This window comes from Medicago truncatula, chromosome 4 (genome assembly GCF_003473485.1).
Source record: "Medicago truncatula cultivar Jemalong A17 chromosome 4, MtrunA17r5.0-ANR, whole genome shotgun sequence".
Classification (NCBI taxonomy): domain Eukaryota; kingdom Viridiplantae; phylum Streptophyta; class Magnoliopsida; order Fabales; family Fabaceae; genus Medicago; species Medicago truncatula.
In genome coordinates this window covers 58,527,286-58,542,531 of record NC_053045.1, presented here as the reverse complement: position 1 = coordinate 58,542,531, position 15,246 = coordinate 58,527,286, and the positions used below count along the sequence as shown (strand labels likewise).

General features: G+C 33.0%; 1 protein-coding gene across 1 annotated transcript; it reads left to right on the top strand.

Annotated features, from left to right (window-relative positions):
- The first annotated feature begins 7,450 nt into the window (after positions 1-7,450).
- On the top strand, positions 7,451-14,862 carry LOC11413208 (FIP1[III]-like protein). The gene is made up of 8 exons (XM_003609725.4): positions 7,451-8,007; positions 8,198-8,361; positions 8,447-8,573; positions 8,656-8,727; positions 8,856-8,957; positions 9,040-9,230; positions 10,138-11,857; positions 13,993-14,862. Exons 1-8 carry the CDS (start codon positions 7,618-7,620, stop codon positions 14,557-14,559), a joined length of 3,333 nt encoding a protein of 1,110 aa, XP_003609773.1. The 5' UTR covers positions 7,451-7,617; the 3' UTR covers positions 14,560-14,862.
- Positions 14,863-15,246: the final 384 nt, after the last annotated feature.

Here is a 15,246-nt window from a genome sequence, read left to right as displayed (position 1 = left end):
TAATCGCTAATCCTGGCAATCTACCCTTGCATTGTTTAATCATTTAAAATTTCGTCCCTCTCCCCACTTAATCACTGTCACGCCACATGAAATTCCAATTTTACCCTTGGGATTCCAATTCTTTCTTCAATATTTTGTCCTCTCCTTAAGGGCAAAATTGGAATTTCATGTGTGGCAGTGATTGTCACGTCATCAAATTAGTGACGTGGCAGTGATTAAATTGGTCAAAGGACGAAATTTTAAATGATTAATGATTGCAAGGCTAGTTTGCAAGGATTAACGATTACAGGGACCAATTTTTAAACGACCCCTAATTGCAAGGATCAAATACATATTTAAGCCTATATTTTATATGGCTACATATTAAAATTTAAAACTTTATATTCATAAAGACAGACATACAAAAGTGAGTGGAATTTTTTTTTAAAAAAAATGTGTGTAACTTAAGTTAGGGTTATACATGTTTTTGGGCCTCTATAAATATTCAACTTTTTGTTTGAGTCCTTTAAAAAATTTCCTTCGATTTTTGGTCTCCCAAAAGTTTTGCATCATCACTTTTGGTCACTGTTTTTAAGTCAACTCATATATATCATTAAAACATTTGATTGAGTTTTGTATAAACGTTTGTAATATTATAAGAATCTTTTTTAAATATGAATTTTAAGTGTCAAAAACATAAAAATTCATATTTAATTCATCCTTTGTTAAAAATATTTAAACTTTTGCAAGAGAGAATTCTATGATCCAAACATGACTGCAGAAAAAATAAATCAAAATTTCAAATGATACACATGAGTTGACTTAAAAACATGTATCAAAAGTGGTGAATTAAAAATTTTGAATGACCAAAAATTGAAGAAATTTTTTAGGGAGATTAAAACAAAAAGTTGAAATATTTATAAAGACAAAAACCATATTTAACCATTTAAGTTATACACACTTTTTTTTTATTGATAAGCAACTATGTGCACTTTTTATGAATCATCGAGTGTTCTAATTTGTATGATAAAATAAATTTTGTCGCTTCATCCTTTTTGGTTTTAACGACTTTGAATTCATATTTTATCGATATACTCTATAAATTTAAACAAATGAATATCAAGTTTACAATATTTATGTACGGTGTGCACCAACCACTTGCGCTCGACTAGTACATTTAATCTTGAAAGGGAATTTGATGAATTATTTTGGTTGGTTGGTTTACCCAAGAAACTAAATAGAAAGAAACCCCCTTCAAAAAAAAATAAAAAATAGAAAGAAACCCTTTTGTGGGTCAAACACATTTCTGCCTCTATAGCCTTAGCTCATGCTTTACTCAAATTTCAATATTCCCTTTTACCCCTTTTCTTTCTCTGATTATTACCTTCTCTACAAATAATCAGATGAAAATAGCATCTAGAGACAACACAAAACACCATGCAACTTCTGAGCTATAAGAAGAAAGTGATACTGGAGTAATAACATTAACAGCCTCATGTGTAATAATAAGAAAATACTTAAGTTCCTGTGGTATAGTATTAGTCTCTTATTCTTGTAACATTATTTCAACTTCGACAAGAAGGATATTTACATCCTCAAGTAAGTGGCGGTTGCATTGCGTGCATATATCATTTAACTTTTCTTCTAAATTCTAAATTTCATCCTTTTATTTGAAACTCTCCAACGACGATTGGCGTCGCTTTCTTAAAGTAGAAACTCATAGTATAACCTGTCCTTACAACTGAAACGATGACCAAATCACCTAATCGGAGTTGGCTCTACCGAAAACAAGGGAAATTAGTGTCTCAAAACTCAGCTTATATCAATTTTATCTTATTTTTGTTGAATCAACACCGACCAGATCACTGTCTTAACATAAGGTAGTAGAAGACCCTGGATTTCTACTTCGAGTTTTAAGCAATTTTCAATATGAGTTCACCATATACCACATGTGACATGTCATACTTCTGTACATTAGCAATGAGTAACTGTTTCAATTGTGTCTTATGTAAACATAAATTAAGGTACACACGTGAGTAGAGAGTTCAAGCAACAACTATTGTTGCTAATCTAAGCTATTCTGCTGCTATATATGATGATAGATACAAGAGAGGGTCCCATAAAGAAGAAAAATTCCTGGCAATTAAACTGGCAACAATGAAAGCTGTCTATAGAATCAATTTGTTCATACTTGAAACAAACAGTAGCAGTCAGGTAGTCACTGCTAGGTTACCAAAAAGACAAAGCTCCATTTTACCAATATCAAAATTGAGTTTCTAGATCTTGCTTTCTGATGTATTTCAGAAGCACGTGCTGTGGTTCACAAACCGTTGGGATTTTAGCTTCAATCTTATAAGTTTTGTTACATATATAAAATGTACAATATAAATAAACCAACAAGATGAGTCAAAATAAGAGAGACTAGCTAAGTATGATAAGATATCAGTTATCTGTTAATCAACTTCTTGTTGTAACTAATTCAACCAATTCTTTTTTTGAAAAAACTAAAATGATATATATTCACACGAAACACAACGCCTCTTTACCACAAGGCGTGCCAAAGAAAACGCTCAAGAAACAAAGTATTTGTCAATGTACGGAACTAAAGCAAAAGTAGGCATTAGTCGATACCCAAACAAAGCAACGGGTTCGACCGCCACTGCTGACAACCATACACAAATGCGGCATTATTAGCACGCAACCACCAATAAGAGTGGAACTTAACCTTTTCCACCGGCTCCTCAATAGGAGTGATGATATTGTTAAAAAATCTATTATTACAACCGTTCCCGATAAGCCAAACACAAAGGAGGCAAATGAGTTGGAGAAAAGAACGCCTAGTCTTCATACCACCTAAGTAATTCGTGAAGTGAAGAAAATGAGCGCCAATATTTTGATGATCAACTCTTGAAAAGCCAAGCCATAACCGCACCTGATGCCAAATAGCACCGAAAAAATCACAATGCAGAAACAAATGATTAGCAAATTCATCATGTCCGCACCCTGACACGCAGAAGATGTCTGCAACAGTAATAATGCCCGACTGTGAAGATTTATTTTAGTTGGCAACCTGTCCCGAAGCAAACGCCAAGCTAAAATAGACACCTGAGAATGCCAAATTAGATTCTGAGCAGCATCCAGCACATGGTGATCCTGAGTAGTGAGAATCTCATAACCTGACTGAATACCCCCGTAAGATCAGGGTGCCACTTCTCTACAATATAAATGATATTTGTCCACAAGTAAGTGGACAAATGACTACTAACCAACTAACCATGTTGGCTAAGTAAATGATAATTCAACCAATTCTATTATGGTTAGTTGGCTTTTTATAGTCATTTAGGTTCCTACGTTGAATAGAATAGCCTAGGATCTGCATAGGTATATATATGATTAGTCTCTATATAGTCTCATGATCATCTTGAAATTAATCTTCTAAGAGGATCTGCATTGTTAGGATAATTTTTACCAAAATTGGGAAGGGTCCAAACCTCTACAGCCATACGTATGTTTTTGTCTATACTTACGATATAGAATTATGAAATTTGAACATCTAAAATACAACAACTTTTTTACAACAAGAATAAAAATATACAATTTATAATTATTAATGTGACTACGAGAGAGAAATAACTAATTAAAAAATGAAACAGCATTTATACAGTATAAATATATGGTATTGGACAACTAAAAGTTTGTCAACATCAGACCAAAAATAAATAAAATTGTCTAACACTTCTCTACAATATATAGCTTTCCATACGAAAATAGGTGGTCACAATCATTTAGACACACTATTTGGACGTACATAAAAATATATCATTTAATTATACTACAAATAGGCATTATTCAACATCTTTCTAAGTAGTATGATCATTCAAGATTTCATCATTTTCATCTATTTATTCAAGTTGAACACTATGATAACTATGAAGTTTGGTTGAGTATGTATAATGGCATCATTCAAGAATAGTAAGTTTGGTTGACTATGATAACCATATTTAATTATACTACAGATATGCTTTTGTGATATTTTTAATAGATACGAAGAAATATGACCGGAAGAATCATGATAAGCTAAGTAGTCTATTAATTAAGAAGTAAATTTTATTCCTCTTGATTGCAACCAAACACGAGCATGGTTCTTAAAAAATTCTTCAAACTTGATTATTTACAGGCATCAACAATTAATTGTCGGAGTTGATAACGCAGTTTAATTGTCGGAGTTCATTACGCAATTTAATATTCCCTTGATCATTGAAGTTCATGGGATAGTATTTTTCAACAAAAGTGCAAGTTATAAATGTTAAAAACTTTATAACTATCTTTAGGAGTCAGAGCAGAAAATAGAGTTAAAAAATTCATTGTTTGCTCACTAAATCTATCATTCAACTCTTGTAATTGTTTATCAACGATAATAAAAAAATATTTCAACTCTAAAATAGTTTTCTATTGTTACTTGATTCTTTTTAAGTCGAGAGCGTTCAAATCTTGTAGTTGAATGAAAATCATCGAGATCAAGAATCTCAATATTATGTTGTATACAAAAAGACCTCATATTAGCAAACAATTTATCCCAACTATCTTCCCTCAATCATTGAATTAGAGTTTTTGTGTTACGAATCCAAAACATAGCATTTACTACATCCTATGATTGTAGTTGCAAGGCTTGACAAAACAAATATGTTATCCCCATAATTTCTTTTATCAAATGCAAGATCAATATAAAATCAAATCGATTCGAGTAATTCTAAGCACTATTAGCATTCCCATTTGTAGAATAATTTGTTACCTCCTTTGCATTTTTTTTTTAAACACAGCAGTTTCTTTATACATATTTAACAAGTTAGAAATAGAATTGAAATGTGATTCCCATCGAATATTTGTAGCTTGTTTCATAACACCAATTTGATGTGCACCTTTACCGGGTACAATCTCATCAATTTCCAATAAATATTCAATTTCTTTTAGTTGGGAAGCTTGTAACTCATTATGGCACTTACGAGAAGCACATACGACATTGACAATAAAAATCAGCCTCCCATAGAATTTATGAATTGGTTTAACTTCTCTTGATGCTGTAACCAAGTCAAGTTGTAATCTATGAGCAAAACAATGGATGTAGTATACATAAGGACAATCCTTAATAAACAATGCTTATTAACCATTCCATTCTCCTCTCGTATTGCTTGTATCATCACACCCTTGACCGCGAAGGTTAGACACATCAAGGTTACGTCGAGAAAGCATATCACACACTGCTTCCTTAAGAGTTAAAGATGTAGTGTTTGTAACATATCTCATATAAAAAATCGCTCTTGGATTAAACCAGCATTATCAATTGTACAAAAAAAAAAAACAGATTTATCAATAAACCTTAACACAAGAATGAGAGTGAGAAGAGACTGGGAAAGTTGACTGTGTAAGTCTTTGCATAATAGATGAAGGTGAAGGGGTTGTGCGGGCTACTTGTGGAACAAATTAAGGTATGGGTATTTTTATAATTTTTTTGGGTGGGTTGTGTTGTGTCCTACCTACACCCAAACTATTCTACGTCACTGTAGTGACGACACATTATATATTCAAGAATCAAAATAGTTGTTTGCTCAATATATTGACATATATACCCTAGCCAAATGACACATTAGCATCTAACTTTTGTCGACATACATTTCACTTGTATTTTAAAATAAAGTTATTCGTCGGTTTAAATTGGGATAGTACATAAAAAATCAACCCTAGCTACATGCCACATATACGTGCATGACCTTAATTTTATTTTTTTTTGCAAAATAATGAATTTGATCCATTAGGTATACCTTTAATCTAGTGAATGGTTGTGATCTTTTGAATTGTAACCTGCTAACATTTTATTATTTAAACATATATTGATTTTAAAAAATACAATTGAATTTAGAAATCAGATTATTTAAACATTTATATATCTTTAATATAAATGTTTGTTGTTTTAAGTTATAACAAACCAAACTAATAATGATTATTTATTTCAATGACAACAAAAAAAAAAATAATCTAGATTTGTTTTTTTAAAGAAACCAACATCAATCTTTATTATATAAAAGGTTGTTTAAGGGTATAATTGGGATAATGAAAAGGTAAATATAAATATACTCATCTAGTCTGTTACATTTTTTAAATGATAAAGGAAAAAAGTAGACATAAATATATAGATATATTCATATCATGTTTGTTACACTTTTTTAATATTTAAATTTATTCTTATCTATTTATTACATGTGTTATTTGTATTGAAAATTGAGGGTATTTTTATAAAGAAAAATTTTGAGCTGAAAGGTTTGTTTTCATTATATATAATATAGATTACAATGGATTTTGTGTTTTTGGTTACAATTGATAAAACATTAAAATGATTTTTCTTTATAATTTTCATTAAATATTTAAAATTAAATTCAATTGTACTCCCTTTACCATGAATGAATTATTTTAATATAGTATTTTTTATTTACAATTTTTAAAACTTTAAACCTTTCTAAAATTTAATTTTCTTTTATATTCAATTGTACTCCCCTTTAATTTATATAAAGTGAGCAGTGATGGTAGTGGTCGAACTCGTTAGTTTGTTTAGATATCGGCTGACTGTTAATCTTTGTATTTGTTTGTCAGGAATATCTAACTTAAAAAACTTCAAATAGGTGTTTAAGTACCAATTTTCACGTTCATTTTGCACTACCCATATTCATTTTGCATTTTGCAGACAAAAAAAATAAAAAAAAATTGGTCTGTCCCCGTACGCGACCTATGAAGGGCTCGCACGGGAGGCCAAATAAAATTGTGTAACTATCAGTTATTGTTTTATGAGAATGCAACTATTCGTTATTGTTCAATTGTCATTAATAGATATAATAATATTTTCGAGTAACGGTTATTTGCTAAGTTTAATTGTTTTTTTTTAGGGAAGTTTAATTGTTTTATAATGTAAGAGGTTGGATAGTTCAATTAGTTTGAACAAAGGATAATGAGCTAAAGATCACGGTTCAACCACAATAAAGAGAAAAAATAATAATTTAATTATTAACATTTACCATTTAAAAAAAAAATTGTTTTATAAAATATAAATACGCAAATGAATCCGTAAAAAAAATACTCAAATAAAATAAATATAAAATTAAATTGTAGAGAATAAAAATGAATTTAATTACTAACTTCTAAATACTTAAGTATTAATTGATATAAATTTTATCATAAATTAATAATGTTCTTTTATATCATTTTACATTTCCCCTGAAAAATAATATATTATACATTTATTGGTCAGTTGAATCGTTAATCTTATCGAATACTCCACTTAATTTATTAGTTATAAGTCAACAATTATCAACTAACTTGTCAACCATCGATATTTTTAGCGAACACAGACTTAGAAAACATTGTCCAAGCAGTAAAAAAAAAAAAAAAACAAAACAAAACCTTGGTTATTATGATGAGGGTTTAAGAGGATTGTGAGGGTTTTGGGTTAGCAAAGAATGATAAGGAGACAGCCGCCTATAGGCCACAACACAACACATAACCTGTCTTGCTTGCTCGTATAATCATGTCAATGTCACCGAAACAGTGACCCACGTTTACACTTTCCAGTTTTCTTCACTGTTCCAAAAAATGGAACAAGATGATTTCATCAACGATGATGATTTTGGAGAACTTTACGCCGACCTACAAGTTCTAGCCACTCCTCCACCTCCTTCTCCTTCTCCACAACAACATCAGCAACACCATGATAATGATGATGATGGCGGCAGCGGCGGTGGCGGTGGCGATTCAAACAACAACGACGATACCGAGAGCGAAGATGGTTTGAATATTGTTTTGAACGACGATGATTGTCCCATTCCTTGTGTCGAGGATGTTGTTCATCGTGAAGGTTTGGAAAATAACCAGGAAGAGTGCATTGATCAGGAACAACAATTTGTGAGTTCTGATGCACATTGTGGTCAGAGTAGTAAAATCTGCGTCAGAGGCGGTTACGGTTCACAATTTTTTCGTTCTAAGGTTCGTATTCTGCTTTTTTTTTTTTTTTCTTTCAACTTTATGCTTTTAATTACTGGAATGGATCCTCTCATGTGTAATTTTCAAATAGCATTTCTGTCTCAATAATTGATATTACAAGTGACATTGTGGCAGCAGTGATGCATGTGTTTAATGATTAATTTGTTTGTTATGATTATAATTTATTCTGTAGTTTATGAAGACTCAAGGGTCGATGTTTGTGAACAATATGATGGCTAATAAGTCAACATTGTTGACTAAAGATTGTTCATCTTTCACTCAAGGAAGAGGGGATAGTTTTCAGAATCATAAATCAACCTCCAGTTACTTTGCTGGATCTTTTCTTCCTTGGCATTGGTCAGTGTTTGCATTCTCATGCTGTTGTTCATTCTAGGATTCAATTATGTTATCTTCTGTGCTGACTTCTTCCCCTTCCATACAGGAAAATATACGATGTAAACATTGATAAATTTGAGGAGAAGCCGTGGAGGATTCCCGGTGCTGACATAACAGATTACTTCAACTTCGGTTTAAATGAGAACACTTGGAAGCAATACTGTTCGTCTTTGGTGAGTTCATCACTTCATTTTGTAGCAATGTGTAAAACCAGTTAAGTTGTTTGACCTTGCTTACTGGATTTGGTATTTTCAGGCATCCACACAGGAGCAATTTGATCAACCTGTATCAGGGAGCTTACTTTCTCATTCCTCAAAATGTGAAGTGGTATGCTGATAGTAATTGCCACATTTTAATCATTTCACTTTTGATAGTTTTATAATTCACTTGACACTTTCTTCTTAACTGTTGAATGCAAATTTGACATTGGGACTTTGTGATTGATTATTCTTCAGCCAATGGGAAGAGCAATACAGGTTGGGGACAGTGTGGTTGATCGCCAACCATCCGTAGATGTGAGGCGTCCACGCAGTATAGATTCTGATGTTATTATACAGGTTTGCACTCACACTAAGTTTACCATGACTCTTGTGCTGTAGTTGTCATATTGTGATAGTAATCATGGGTGTCTTTGGGCAGATCAATGTGCATGGGTCCTCTGACAACAATTCTGGTTCTGTTAAATGCAACGTACTTGATTCATCCGAAGAGAGGGAATTAATTTCAGGAGTTAACAGAAGCAAAAGCAATTCTTCCAGTGAACATGATGTTCTATCTAACAAACAGTTGGAAGATGCTAAACAATCAGAACTGTCGTCTGGTCAGGAAAGGTCTGTTATTTGTCTGATGATTTCAGTGATTCCTTACATAGGGTGGACGTGATGTATTATGACAACTCCAGTTGTAGGATGTAGACCTGCTTTCACTTAATTAGAGCTTTTGTGTGTTTCTCCCATGTTAGAAGTATGACCAACGGCACCAAAATAACAATGAAAACTAACCTCATTAGGTCAAAGATAAGAACCCCGTTAAGAGAAAAAAAAAAAAAAACCTAAAGAGATACATAATGATTAAGAGAAAATAGCCCCTTTACAAAAATGTTCCTCACCCTGAACTTCCTTCCTCAGCTCCAGATCACTCAAGCGGTGTGAAGTTAATCTTCCACTATGTCAAAAGCTCCATCGTTAGGTTTCCTTAACCTGTTTTACTCCATTAGGATTAAAAAAAAAAAATTAATAAATGAAATAGAAGAGCCACAACTGTATCTAAATGGGACACAGTAGTTTCATGGCCATTTCAGAGTTCTTGCACTCGTGACACTAACACAGCTGTGTCGCGTTTGTGAGCTTTACACACAGCTGTGTCAAGATGGAGCATAGTTGTGTCTTTTGGAGATTTGAACTCAGACATCATTTTTTATTCTGCATTGAAAATATCAGATTTTATGGATATGAAATGATTTTTTACTAGTCAAACTTGATACATGAAATCAGACATCATTTTAATTTACTGATACTGATTAGTACCTTCCATTCTATGGACAATCACATATTTTATATAGTCGCAAGCATTTCTTGTTACAAACCGATTCTTCATTGTAATTCGTTAATGACTTCTAGGATTTTCTCCTTTTTAAATATGAATTCCTGAATAGTATTTACCGTGGAAATTGTTTGTTTGTTAGGGAGTTAAACATATAACGTAACTGATGTGGACTTTGATTTTTCACAATCGCAGAAATGACCTGATTCCTGATGTGGTTAAAATTCAGAATCCAGATGAAGAGGACCGATATTCCGAAGATGGTAAAGTTCTGGAGGAAGAAATAAAAACAGAGGGTAGAGTTTGTATTGACACATGCAGTGAAGATCCAGGCTGGAGTGAACCAGAATTATCACTTGGTGATCAAGAACTTAGTCTGACTTCCTATTCTGACAATGATTCTGAGGGAACTGAAGACAGTTTACATGTTTATAATGAGAGAAATCATAGCCCCTTAAGAAGTCATTTGGTGAGTTCTGACATCGGCTTAAAGGAGTCTTTGCCACTTTATGAGAAAACCTCAAAAAACATCAGTGTCAACAGAAAACCAGTAAATACATCTTATTATTCAAGAAATAAAGGTTCAGTACAACAGGATCAGAGGCATCAAAGTGGTAGACATATGCCCGGTTCTAAGCTGCAAAAACACACGGAAAATGATAATAATGTCTCTCACATCCCTAGATCCAGTGGAAGGAATCTGTCCCCCCGGTGTCATCAATTTGTTAAAAACAGATCGGATGAACGACTGCAATATTTTGGAAGTCGTGAAAGGAAAGATCTTCCATATGATTGGGAAACAAAACAATCTTGCTATTATGGTACTGACAGAAATGTTGATGACCTGGATCAGGCAGTATACAGTGAATATTCAGATAGGGAAAATGAAGACAGATTCAGGGAGGATAGAAATCAATATATCAGAAAAAGTGGGGATAAGAGGGAGTATTTTTTTGAGCGAAGAACTCTAATAAAATATAATGAAGATGACGATTGGGATCCTGCTAGTAGAAAACTGTATCTTGATGATGACCTGAGTCTCCTCTCATATAGGGAGTCAAGGCAGTTTCATTCAAGGCACTCCTCCTTTCCTGCTAAAGATAGGGAAGCTCAAAGGCAAATAATGCATCACAGGCGTCATTTTAAGGACAGAAACTGTGATTCTGATCAATGGTTTGATGATGAGTTTGAATTTTTAAACAAAATTTATCGAACTCCCTCTTCTTTTGCTGAGCGAGAAATGGAATCTTTGAATAATAGACATGAAGAGCAGTTTCTACAAATTGATAGAGCACAAGAACGATATACAGGAAGGGGTAGACATCCTGACAGGGTCTCCTTGGATGTGGATACCCCGTGGTCTGGGAGAACGGAAGATGAGTTCCCCAAATATGCGCATAATCAGAATTCATATTTTAAGTATCAGAGACAATCTTATACTGATTCAGCGAGAAATTATATGCACAGAGAAAATGATAGTTTTAGGGAACATGAGACACATAACCATGCCACCAACAGAGGCAATGACTGGCAGTGTGGTTATACTGATGCTGCTGAAGATGAAGGTTGCACAACTTCTCCTGTAGATGAGTGTGAGTTTTACCCCCTCCCATACGAGGTTTCACACTGGACCAACAATGATAATATTGTTTGGAATCATGATGACCTGCACCCTGAAGATGATGCAATATTCTATGAGGAACCTCCGATGCACGAAAGACATGCAAGACATAGATCCTTGCATGCTAGGGTGCAAAGAAATGATATAAAACTACAGCAGCATCAGCTAAATTTTTCAAGGAGAGGTGGAGACATCTTTATAAAAAGAAGCTCTAAGGTTATGAGTAGAGATCACTCTCACCCGACGGTGCTGAGATACAAGAAATCCGGTGCCTTGATTAATAGGGAAGGAAAGGTAAAATTAGGGAAATTATGGTTAAAAATCTATACTGCTGTACTTTTTTATCCATATGAGCTACTCAACATCTCTTGGATTCCTCATTCAATATATATTGTACCACTGCCCGCATGCAGCTATATATTGTTCTTATCTTTACCTTCTCTATTTTTATTCTTTTAAAGTAGTTAAGATTAAATGACCTTAAGTTCAGCATCTTACCAACTTAAATTGAGGAGGATTTCAAGTTAAAAACTGAAAGCAAGTCCATGAAGTCATTATAGCATAAGTCTCGGAGTTCCTTTCCAAAATAAAACATGATATTTCATGGCTTGAAGATGTTTGTCGTGTCACGTATAGTTACCTATTTATCATATTGTTTGGTATTAAATTCATGATACAATATTTTTCCTTTTGTTATAGCTGATTTTTCTGCTTTTACTCAACTTAGTTTTATTCCGGGTGTACCTTGAAAAAGAGCTTTAGCGCAACAGTTGGAATTGCTGTCATGTGACTAAGAGGTTTACAGGTTTGTGGAATCAGCCTCTTGCTCATGCAAAGTAAGGCTACCTTCACTAGATCTCTAATGGGTCTTTGGTGGGATTTATGCCACCATCATGCCCTTTTCTTAGGCATACTCTATACTTTATGGTATTATTAAGGGAACTCTATTATGATCTTCCTCTTTTCTTCCTTTACCCTTGGATACTGGACAAGCCTAAAAATTAATATATGGGCTGTGCTGGGAATCTGACATATTGTAGAATGAGTTGTGGTGATTATGATTGCTATCACCAACATGGATAGTTAGCATGGCTGATCAGGGTCTAGTTACATCCTTTGATCTCTTGTCTTGATATAATTATGTGGCTTATGGTATGTTTTTTCTATGTAATTTTTATTTTTATACTTTAATTGATTACAGCTTTTCCACTGGACATTTTTATTTTGGTTTCACATCTTTGATTGATTTTCTGAACTTCTTAATCAGTCTATACCTTGCAACAAGAGTCCGCTACATAATCATGTATGCAGTAAACTCCCAAAAAAAATTAAGAATAACCTTGGACGTGTGTCTTTGTGTGTCATCAAGCATGAGGTGTAGCCAAAAAAACATCTGTCACTGTTTTATGTCCTTCAAATATGAACTCACATTTTCTTCCCTACTTCTCAAGTTTATATTTAAATTTATTTTATGTTTGAATGTATGGATCTGATAGGTTGTCATGTTTTATGTCCTTCAAATATCTGCACTGGTGTTCAAGTAGAAGTGTTATTTTTGTGTGTGTAGAGAGTGGACTTTTACATGTTTGGTCCAATTCATGGATCTTGTATGGTACTAAATAAGTTTCTGGCAATGAGGACAATATCTTAGCCATTTGTGCTCATCTGAAAATGTCGTCTCTCCGTATGGCATTTTCAAGATATGTACACTGTGATGACTAGGTTCTAGCTATGCATTGTGTCTATTTCATGTATTTTAGTTTACTGCTAAAAATGGTTTAATGAATAATTGGTAGTTTGGGTATGTATTATTGTTAAGATTTGTTCTGTAAAGAACTTGATCATTATTTACTCAAATCAATATTTTTTTTTTTTGAATAAACTCAAATCAATCTGTTGGAGTCCCATTTACATGATTAGAATATATTGGTCTGATATAACTGCTTCAGTGTCATTTATACATTTAGTTCTTAAACTTCTCATGATTAGATTGATTTAACAGCATTTACCTCTAAAAATGAATGACACGCATAATATATTTTCATCTTCTGTTGAGTATATGAGCCAGCATAGGTATAAGTTGCGTTGTTATTATGTTTACCCTAATTTTTATGATCAGAAATCTACTATTCTATTTTGTAGTGGGTAACTTGTAGATGTTTTCTTGAAATAGTTTTACCTAGCATGCTGTTTCTGTTTCTGTTACACTTTAATGACTTCCTGTTTCCGTCAAGCATTGTATTAGTATCTATATTTATTCATATCAGGCATTCTAACTCGGTAACTCTCTTTATCATACCTCATTGTTGCACTTTCAATCATTATTTGATGCATTATAGTGCTAGTTCAAGAACAGTGGTTTTTATTTGTTAGATAATTCTGTGTTTTGATAATAAATTTATGAGGTACCCTTGTGACTGATTCTGCAGTCTGCAAAAGGTTCCAGACTGATGCGAAATGATACACTTCAAAATGTGGATCGAGGGATTGCTGAGAAGCGTAAAGCTTTGGTAGGTTTTGATGACTCTCGCAAGAAGGCTATCAAACTTGACGTCTCAAAATCTCAGTGTGTCGACCAAAATAAGAAATTGCTTCAGAACCTTTCCGATAAAGGGCAGAAAGAAGGTTTGGATGTAGAAGAAGGTGAGATAGTAACAGAAGAACCATCCGTCGAAGTTTCTGTATCCAGAAGAGATGTTTCTGAGGGTGCAACACTTGCTGAAAATGTGAAGAAGAAAATCTCACAAAATGGAAATAATTCTGAACCACAGATTGATAATTTGGACAGCCAGAAAATTCTTGACACATTAGCTAAAATGGAGAAACGTAGGGAGCGCTTTAAGCAGCCAATCGGTATGAATAAAGAAGCAGTGAAGCAGCCCATCAGTTTGAATAACGAAGTAGTGAAGAGTTTGAAGTTGAACACTAACTCGGCGGTTGATATAGGTGAAATGAAGCAACAAAGGCCAGTTCGAAAGAGACGCTGGAATGGTTAGATTTTACATTTAAGGAATTCGTCGTTCATTCGATTTTGATAAACGGCATAAAGTTTTTATGAGGAATTGATTTTAATTTATATTTGCATTATTGAATACTTGGGGAGGGTTCAGTTGATTTTTTTACTAAATTTATGCAGTAATGGCTGAGAATTCATGTCTACATTGTACACCCTGATTCTTCGGCTTTGATAGATATATGAATTTAAAAAATTTGGTACAAATAGACATATGAATTTTGATGTAACAGGAAGTTTTTAATTGTGGAAACAACTTCTCTTTGTGGAAAAGTTGTCTTGCATACATTTGGCTATTGGTGTAAATTTTTCTACTCATTCAATTCAATCACATTGCATCAAAATGGCGCTTAGTAAACTAATTTTTCTACTCATTTCAATATGATGATGATGATGATGTTACTCTGTCATATCATGAAATATTTTTACAAATATTGTAAAATATGATTTGATACATGTTTCGAACTTTTTTTTTTTTGAAAAACATGTATCGAACTTTTTTTGAAAAGATACATGGATCAAACTTGTGTTTTATAATTAATATACAATCATTAAATACATAAATGGTTTATTAATTGGCAAGAATTTATCCCCTTCTAACTCAAATAGGTATGTTTGTTTATTTTTAATCATAATAATGAGTGTTGGATTTTATTAACTAAAGGACTTA

Coding starts and splice junctions, on each gene's coding strand:
- LOC11413208 (XM_003609725.4), top strand. CDS start 7,618: ATGGAACAAGATGATTTCATCAACGATGATGATTTTGGAGAACTTTAC. Junction 8,574..8,655: donor AGCAATACTGTTCGTCTTTG/GTGAGTTCATCA, acceptor TGGTATTTTCAG/GCATCCACACAGGAGCAATT. Junction 8,728..8,855: donor ATTCCTCAAAATGTGAAGTG/GTATGCTGATAG, acceptor ATTATTCTTCAG/CCAATGGGAAGAGCAATACA.